Source organism: Lactuca sativa, chromosome 4, assembly GCF_002870075.4.
Source record: "Lactuca sativa cultivar Salinas chromosome 4, Lsat_Salinas_v11, whole genome shotgun sequence".
NCBI classification, from domain to species: Eukaryota; Viridiplantae; Streptophyta; class Magnoliopsida; order Asterales; family Asteraceae; genus Lactuca; species Lactuca sativa.
The window spans coordinates 68775734-68785356 of NC_056626.2; the positions used below are offsets into that span (position 1 = coordinate 68775734).

The following is a 9623-nucleotide window of genomic DNA, read 5'->3' on the forward strand; positions in this document are numbered from 1 at the left end:
TCGAGAAACTATTTTCTAACTAATTAAAAGTTATAAATTATAGTTTTAAACGTAAATTGTAATCCTAAATTAACAAAAAAACCATGAAACTATTTTTGATAATCATTAAGAATTTTCAAATAATTAGTTTAAAAATAACTTACAACAAAAATAGTTAAAAGTAATATTATATAAAAAATTAAAATTTTTTCTTTAAAAACAAAAACAATGTTTGTTGTTTTCAATAATTACAATCAAAGAAACTAATAATATTCATCAAATAAATTTTAAAAATAAATTTCTAAAACCAAGTTAAAATAATTAAGAGTTTCCAAATATATTATTTAAAATAACTTGCAACAACAATAGTTAAAAGTAGCATTATATATAAAAATTATATTGTTACCTTTAAAAACAAAAGCAATGTTTGATATTTTAAATAATTACAATGATATAAATTAAAATCTTAATCAAATAAATATTTTAAATTAATTAATCATAACAACAACTATTAATATCACTAAATCATATATTATATTTAATTTTATTAATGAGTAACTTATAGGTAGAGACCATTGAGACAACTGAGATTATAAAATTTTAAAAGGTGTCTACATTATCATATAATTCAAAACAAACAATGCTTTTACCAACTTATTATAAGATTTATTATATATGCGCTAACATCAACATCATTGATATATTTAAAAGCCATATATTTATAAAGATTTCCAATATAGTTTCGAATTCCGTGCAACGTACAAGTATTTGTCTAGTGATGATATATTTATATAGGTACCTAAATAAGGATGAACAATAATTAATCGAATGCAAAATTAATTAAACCAAACTAAAATCAATTAAATGAAGAAGAGATATACCAGATGCAATTGAAGAGAGGTGAAGACCATCTTAGGAGCTGTGCGGGAAAGAAATGGTAGCAGGAGTTTAACGACTTGCAAGAAGTTTAGTCATATTTAATTAGATTTAATCTTAATCTTTATTTTGGGAAGGACATTTTAGTAAAATCATATGTAATTTTGATATCTAGATAATTTTATAAATATTAAATTAATTTTAAACCTATTTAAATTATAAGTTTGGATATAAAAATGAGTTTTACTGTTCAAATTGGATGTATAAGTAATTATAAAGTTTTAAGGATATATAAGTAATATTTAAAGTTTGTAAGGACATGAATGGAATTTTTCGTTTATTAAAAATGGTCATTTAATCTATTATCATGTTATAATGGTCACTTTAATTAGGTTTAATCTTAATCTTTATTTTGGTAAGGGTATTTTAGTAAAATCATATGTAATTTTGATATCTAGATAATTTTATAAATATTAAATTAATTTAAACTAATTAAATTACAAGTTTGGATATAGATGTGAGTTTTACTGATCAAATTGGATATTTAAGTAATTTTAAAGTTATATGGATATTTAAGTAATTTTAAAGTTTATAACGATATATAAGTAATACTTAAAATTTGTAAGGACAGAAACAAAAAATTTCATTTATTAAAAGTGGTCATTGAATCTACTATCACATGTTATAATGGTCACTTTAAATCAAAAATAACAAGTTCGTTAATATTTTACAATTTAAATAAAGTTTATTGACTAAATGGACACAAATTCAATACTTCAGTGTCGAATTTCGACATTATCCCCTTTTTTTTTGTTCTTTGTTCATCATGTTTAGCATTTTTTTTCACACATTGCGTATCACATCAAGCGTTAAGGATCTTATTCTTTTAATGTGTATAGAAGATTTATATATCTAATTAAATAGTATTGACAAATTAATATGTAGAAATGTAGTATTAAAGTTTAATAATAAAAAAAGGTAAGGAGGTGCAAAAAGTAATTATGTTGTCTTGGTTGTTTGGGACATGGGTGATGATGATTTAGGCTGGTCGGTGTTGGCAACGTTCACACCGGTGTTTTTAGCTAAAAACAAAGAAGTGGGCGTTAACAGAAGGTGGTGACGGCAATGGGAAGCAACGCCAGGCGTATAACGCCTAAAGGGCGTTGCCCATACCCAACACTCTTAAGAATACTAATTTTCCGTAGAAGTTAGACTTCTAGGCTAATTTGGTGGTCAAACTACAAGAGGCTTAAGCAAATTGATGTATATCTACTTTTTGAAATTCAATAAATTAATTTTTTATGTATCAACAAAAAGTTGTATTTTTTTTACTCATGTTTAAATGAGAAGTAAAATAGTTATAGAGATGATCATATTACTATATTTTCAAAATTATAGATATATGAAAAGAAAAGATTTTGAATATTGTACATGTATCATCATAATTATACTATTTAATTTTTGCTCATTAAGTCACTAGTAAAAGGTTACTGAACATGCTATTTTTTATTCGAAGTTGTCATTAAACCTGCTATAACATGTCCTAAGGACCAGTTTCAGTCAAAATAACAAGGTTACTAAAATTCCTCTGTATATATTTAGCATCTACAAGCATGATGCATTTCACCTGTGCATCTCGCTAGGAGTTGCTAGTCACAAACCCAAAGGACTTTTTATTGTATCGACGTTTTAACAACTATAGTAACAGCATGTGCCAATGTGAATGCAGTAGGCACATATTTGAAAGTAAAGGACACCAAATTGTAAATAAAGGACATTTATAGCTAAAAGCAAGGGTTGAGCGACAACCAAAATCTTTGAACAATAAATTGAAAATCCAAATCCATGGATGAAACATCTTGAAAATGTTGAACATATGCAAAGATAAAAACCAAGATAAGAGTGCATCCTATCCAAGTCATCATTCATCTAAGCGATTCACATTCAAACAATCATTGGGGAAGTACCAGATGTATGAAGGAAGGCACCTGCGTTTTCGACTTGTATCAACGGTGCCAAGGAAGTAACCATCTCTCTTATAGAGTGCGCGATGATCAACCCCCAACTCTGAAATTTCCGACGACACCCACTTCATTTCCTCAAAATCTAGTTCGTGAACCGTGTATGAATCTTTTAACCCACGGTCGATCACATAAAGTTTTTCACCCAAATTTACAAACTCCGGAAATAAGAAGCCTGGCTGTGGAAGATTCTTGGTTTGGAGTAAAGTCAATTTGGGCTCTGGAGTGAGTCTCATTTCACATAAACGACAGCGGATGTTTACGGTATATATCTTCCCCTTGAAAGCATGTAAATCAATCGCGAGGGAAGTGGAGGAGATACGATTCCATGCTCGTGTACCCGCTATAGAAAACCAAATTTGACGGGAGAATTTACGAAGCACCACAAACACCCAACCAGATACTGAAGGTGAAAAGACAAGGATACCTCTGATCCTTGCTACATCACTACTTGCATTATAGGGGAAACAAGGGAAATGAAGCTCGTGCCTTGTGATAAGATTTACAAGCCAGAAGTCTTTGGTTTCCCCCCCGAACAAGATGAGGTAACCACAAGTTAATCCAACACAGATCCTGCCAGCAGCATGGGGAAGGATGGTTTTGAACTTTCTACCTTCAAAGTCCTCAAGACAGCACTTGCACTCTTTCTTCTTATAAGAAGGATCTGAGATGGACATCAACATCGGTGGTCTGGATGCCATAAAAATCTTCTTATTACCGAGTGCGAGTGACCTCCATTTCTTACACACACCACTGAATGCTAGAAAATCAATTACTCCCAGTTGCATCATAACTAAAAAAAGCAAATTATGGTCAAGATCTGACCAAGGTGCCACACCATCGTTGAATCTCTTCCAGCTAGATGATGATGAACCATCACAATTCTGGTTTCTGGTCATATTCCTTTTCTTGGCCATTCCTATATGGAAATTTCATATAAGATACAAGAGTTGTAAGCATACAGATGACATTTAAAAGAAAGGTTATTGACATAAAAGTACATTGAAGTGTCACTTTTAGCTTTAAAAGGTCCCTAAACTTTATTTGGACCTCACCAACACTTTCCCCAAAATCAACACTGACCGGAAATTAGCAATTCTAGAAGAAATGGATGCATTTAAAAAAAATAGTGCTTGCAAAATTGTAAATCTTCCACTTGGTAAAAGTTGTTATTGCAAATGGGTCAGTACTATTAAGTGCAAAATTGTAAATCTTCCACTTGGTAAAAGTTGGGAAAAGAATTAAGATTGCAAATAGTTAGAAGCTTCCTAAATCCATTTATGTTCTTCCCAATAAAATCATCAGGAAAACACAAAATACAGATACAAAATGTACAACATTTTCTCCATCTCTGCAATGTTCCCATTTTTGCAGTTTTCATTTTAATCGGAACACATAAATGAAACACTATCATAGGTTTACATGCCCCTCTACTACATTGAGAAGAGTATGAAAGGTAAGAACCCAAAAAATAAACGCCCTTTTCGAAGGTTGTTAGCGGAAAGTTTGCCTATATGGAAACTCGATTTTCATGTGAGAATCCAAGTATTAGATCGGAAACGTTAAATCATCGTATAGAGATTCAAAAGCTCATTTAGCAAACATTATTGCAGATTTTTTAACTGTATAGTGCAAACTCAAGTGCTAATTAACCAAATTGAACTGGTTAGAACACATTGAATCAATCTAGGGCAAAAACTCAAATCAGGTCAAACCAAATTAAGGAAAAACAATCAAATTAAAATGATCGGATTCTAGACTGAAATCCTTAAGAAATTATATCATATCTTAAAACAATTAAGTTAGATTTTGTAGCCTGAACTTTAAATCAAATTAGGGAAATGTCTTTAATTATGAAAACTAGTGTGAAGAGCTCACACAGACGATAACATGACAAGAGGAAACACTAAAATATAGAAGCCAATGAGAAAAATATACCTGCAATGGTAATGACGCGGCGTTGGAGGTGGAGTTTTAGGGATTGTAAATTTGTACTCGAGAAAAGCATAAATATTAGAGATGAGATGGGGAATTGAGGGGTGACATCAGGGTTCTATTTGGATGAGAAATGACAATCATACCCCTTAACAAGACGCGGTGAATGCACGTGACTTCACATGTGATCATCGAGCTTGCGCCCATCATTCAATGCTGTATTAGAGCATATAATTTCTGGAATGCATTTGTATACTAAGAAACTTCATCATCCATAATAAATAGACATACAAAAAATGTATTTACAACAGCTCCTCAAACAATATTTTCTAATATAGTATGAATGACTTCCTCCATACCCCTTGATTAACCATCTATTCAACTCAAAAAAAAAATAAAGGCAAAATGGTTTTGGAACCCAAGTACATGATATGCAATATGAAATATTAGATGGCTTGATTGTAACTGGAAAATCAGGATCGAAATAATTAGTCAACCATACATGATAAAGAAACTTACCTTGTAAACGATGGGATTCATTGCATGAATTAACAAATAGCATAAGCACTCCATCGAGGTAAAGTGCCATAGAATGCTTGCTTCCTACAATTAAACAGATGGAAATTTTTACAGCAAGAGACACAACTCAGTCCCATAAAGAACATACATATCAGAAATGGCAAAAATGAAACATATAAATTATTTCATATTGATTTTTATGGGAAGTACACTAAAAAGGGTATAGCCCATATAGGCAAATTATGATAACTTGCAGAAATAGAAAGTACAACGAAATCAAAATCTTAATAATATTATTAACAGCAAAATGAATGAAATCACAGAGATCAAACTAATGATAAGAAATATACTTAAATGTTCATAACAAATAAGATGTTTGAATGACTCTTTATATTGTTCAAGCCAACCAAACATCGTAATGGAATGTAATAGTCCATTCCATTTCTTTACAACTCCATTTCAACATACCAAACATAACTATAGATGTCAAAAACAATATCATCCGATCTACCGCGATGGATTTTTCAAACAATAAATTCAAAGTACAACGAAATCCCAATCTTAATAATATTAGTAACAGAAAAATCAAAGGAATCACAGAGATCTGATAGGTAGCTTTATTAGTAACAGAAATAGAAAGTTTACTTTTGGGCACAGTAAATCAAAATGTCCAATCTCTCGTCCAATATAGTAAGAATGATGTCAGAGATCAACTAAAGTAATGACAAACATAAAGATATTCAATAATCAATTGCTATTCTAACACAAATTAAAAGAAAATGGATTATGCTAAATGCTAAAGATGTTAAAAAGAATATCATCCGATCAAAAGCATGAATGACATTGAAACTGCTTAAACATGAAAATTGCAAAATGCAAAGCCACAAATGCTAGTTCTCAAAATCTTAAAAATGTTCGAACATATGCTAAAAAAAAAGGTGAGTCATAAACCTTTTCCTGTTATATAGTGCAATGACCTCCATGACTTGCAAACTCTGCTGAATGAAATAAAATCAACAAATCCAACTAGATGATGATGCACATCATGGTTAAGATCTGACCAAGGCACCACACCACTGTTGTCAGGAATTTTTCTAGTTGTATCAAACTATCACGATTCTGGTTTCTAGTCATACTCCAGTCTTTTACCATTCCTACATTTGCAAAAAATAATAATAATAATAATAAATAAATTCACAACCTTCGTAAATGTAAATTCCAGAAGAGAAAATAGTTATAAACAAGGGACAAGCATTCACACAAGTACAGACACGGACATTTATAAAGGTTATATAATCTAATTATGCCTATGAATATTTAGAATGTCCAAAATGACATTAGAACTTCTTTATAGTACTTGGAAATTGTAGATAAGCCACATGGTAAAAATGTTCTTGATGAACATAAAGGGTTACACCTACTCCAGAAAAAACGCTTTTTCCTATATCAATGCTTCTTGTAATCAAAACCTTACCAAAATTCAAACAAACCATGGATAATCCAATGCAGAAAATCAGGACCATAAGCTAATAGCATAATACATAATAACTACTTCATTAGTATCATATATGGAGTTGTATAGAAGCCCATGTCCAGCCTAAACTACTAAAACCCAAAATGAATGAAAAAAACAAGCAATATAGAACCAAACCTAATGGGAACATAAAACCTAAGAAATCAGAAATTATAATATTGAAAAATCAAGTTTCAGTGAGGGCACAAGATCAAGGTTTGATTGACACATAAAATTGAAGACATTTAAAATGATTAAAATTCATAGATTTTCAATTGATGGAAATCACGATTATGGACGAGCAGAAGTTGAATAAAAGTTAACATCAAAGACCAGTAAAATCGAGATGCTCTGCCTCTGGAGGAATAATTTATCCACAGACTATTAGAGCTTGGGCCGGTGTTTAGGCCCAGGGTTTTGAGCTGGGCCTGTGTAATGACGTTGAACGAGCCTATATAAATGACCACTCTATCCTTACATTCAACAAACAATTTTCACAAAACACCTTCTATTAAAACAATGAAAATTCATATCAACTGAAGAGTTAAAAAGATGAATTGCCTACGCATATATAAACATGAATCTATAACTACAACAATAATCTCCTTCTATAGAATTACAATCCATTCAAAATTTGGTTATCCTCACATGGGTCCCCAGAAAACAAAAGATGTTTCACGAGCAATAATCTATTACTACAAAATTCTCCTTCAAGGGAAAGCATCATCAGGAATTTATTATGCCTCCAATTGATTGAGGCTGAACTAAATAAACGTTCAATCAAAAGCTATATCATCAAGAAACAACTAATATTGAAGAATAGTTGACAATGAAGATTTTGTAGCCAAATGTATGAGCAGAGGAAGTTTGGAGAAGAGGAATCATTCATAGGATGCCCTTAAGCAATTGATCTAATGTATATAATAGTGCTATCTTTGTTAGAATACCCGAAAAGACCAGTTAGGACCAATGCCCTTCTTTCATGGAAACTTGTATCATAATTCCACCTACAAATCAAATTTCAGAGGAAAAACATAAGCTATTTGAAGATATGGATAAATTGGGGGAATTCAGTGATGAAATAATACAGCAGATTTTTCTCTGGTTTTCTAGGGTTTTAAAGCAAAAACATAAGACGATAAAGAGAAAGAAAATTAATAAATAAATAAATAACAAGCTAGGAAGGAAAAAATCGATTAAAGAAGAAAAAAAGATTTAAATTTAACCTTGATGAAGCCAGTTTAACATAAAGTAATGAACTGCAGCGACGATGAACGGCCACCGGGGGTGACGCTGGGAGAGAGGGGAGATGTGGGGTTAACTGATAAGCAAACCGAATAACCAGGGTGTGGCTTTTCGGCAGAGGGTGGAAGGGCGCCGGATATGAAGGGTGGTCACCGGAGAAGTGATGAAGAACTGGTATTCTGGTAACGAAGGGTATGAGCCTGTGAGATAAAATGTGACGTTGTTAACCAAGGTTTTTCTTGACCCATGTTTCTGCACTAACCAGTGGGATTTTGTCTCATATAGCATTATTTATATAATTTTGATACCATATAGCTCACTATTTCGTAAGACATCTCTTTCTGTGACTTTATCGCTATTTGGCAATCATGAATACTCTTCAAACCAAAGGTCGTTCAAAGCTTCCAAGTCAGCCACCACAAACCAAAACAAACCGCCACAAACCACTGGAATACTCTCCACTACCCCAGTACCCCTAGAAGAGAGAAAGAAGAGAAAAAAACCAAGAGAAAAGAAGAAGATTATTGGTCGTGTCAATCGTCCTCCCCACAACAATCCTCGAGACAACTACGAAGAAGGAGACACTGGGGTGGTGTTCACGCGTCAAGTGGAGAATGAAAATCTCCATGGAGAGTACTCAGGAAGGCCTTATATAAGAACCCATAATTTTTTTGTGATTATTTCTGTAGTTTTCTAAAAATGATTATTTTTATAATTTTCTCAAACATTAGGATCATTAGATAAAATATAATTTTTTTTGCAGGAACCATTATAAAATTTGGCTCGGACTTATTATGTAATTTTTCAAACACATGGATCAAAAAAAAAAAAAAAAAAATTGAAGGGATTATTTCTCTAATTTTCTTAAACGTAAATTCCCTTACACAAACATATCTTTGTATACATGGACCAATTTTCTAGTTTTTTCAAAGATAAGGATCATGAGCTAATTTGGAGATTAATATATAATTAATATTCCAACAACAAATATAAGGATAATAGAATTAAAATAAAAAGAAGTGGTTAAGTTTGAAATTAGGTACTTGACATTTTTTTTTAATTCGTCACTAAATTTTATATAAGTTATAAAAGGTAACCGAACTTGTTATCTTTTATTCAAGCGATAATACATTCAAAGGATAACATAGTTTAAATTATGTACATATTTAGTTACTTACTTTTATTTTTGTATACATTTAATCATTTATGTTTTTTTTTATATATTTAATCACTTATATTTTTCATTTTGTACACATATGACCATTAAGTTTGATGATCATATGTGTACAAAGGCAAAAACATAAGTAACTAGATGTGTACAAAAAAAAATATAAATGATTAAATATGTAAAAAATAAACATAAGTGACTAAATGTATACATAATCTAAACTATGTTACCCTTTGAGTGCATTATCTTTTTATTCAAAGTGGTTATTGAATCTGCTATCACATGTTATAATGGCCACTCTAAACCAAAAATAACAAGTTCGATGATATTTTACAACTTAAATAATGTTGATCGACTAAATGGATAC

At 31.2% G+C, this 9623-nt stretch overlaps 1 protein-coding gene across 5 annotated transcripts; it reads right to left on the minus strand.

Moving 5' to 3' along the window:
* Positions 1-2508: 2508 nt before the first annotated feature.
* LOC111907720 (uncharacterized) lies at positions 2509-8868 on the minus strand. Of its 5 annotated transcripts, none has more exons than XM_042901028.2 (5): positions 8070-8867; positions 7791-7850; positions 6282-6484; positions 4815-5414; positions 2509-3795 (listed from the first exon to the last, which is right to left on the minus strand). In XM_042901028.2, the coding sequence occupies exons 4-5, from the start codon at positions 4882-4884 to the stop codon at positions 2777-2779; spliced, it is 1089 nt and encodes a 362-aa protein (XP_042756962.1). In that variant the 5' UTR covers positions 4885-5414; positions 6282-6484; positions 7791-7850; positions 8070-8867; the 3' UTR covers positions 2509-2776. The 5 variants fall into 5 exon arrangements, with proteins under 5 accessions (XP_042756962.1, XP_042756965.1, XP_042756963.1 ...); XM_042901031.2 differs by having other exon boundaries at positions 4958-5048; positions 5331-5414; positions 6282-7850; XM_042901029.2 differs by having other exon boundaries at positions 4815-5048; positions 5331-5414; positions 6282-7850.
* Between the last annotated feature and the right edge of the window lie 755 nt (positions 8869-9623).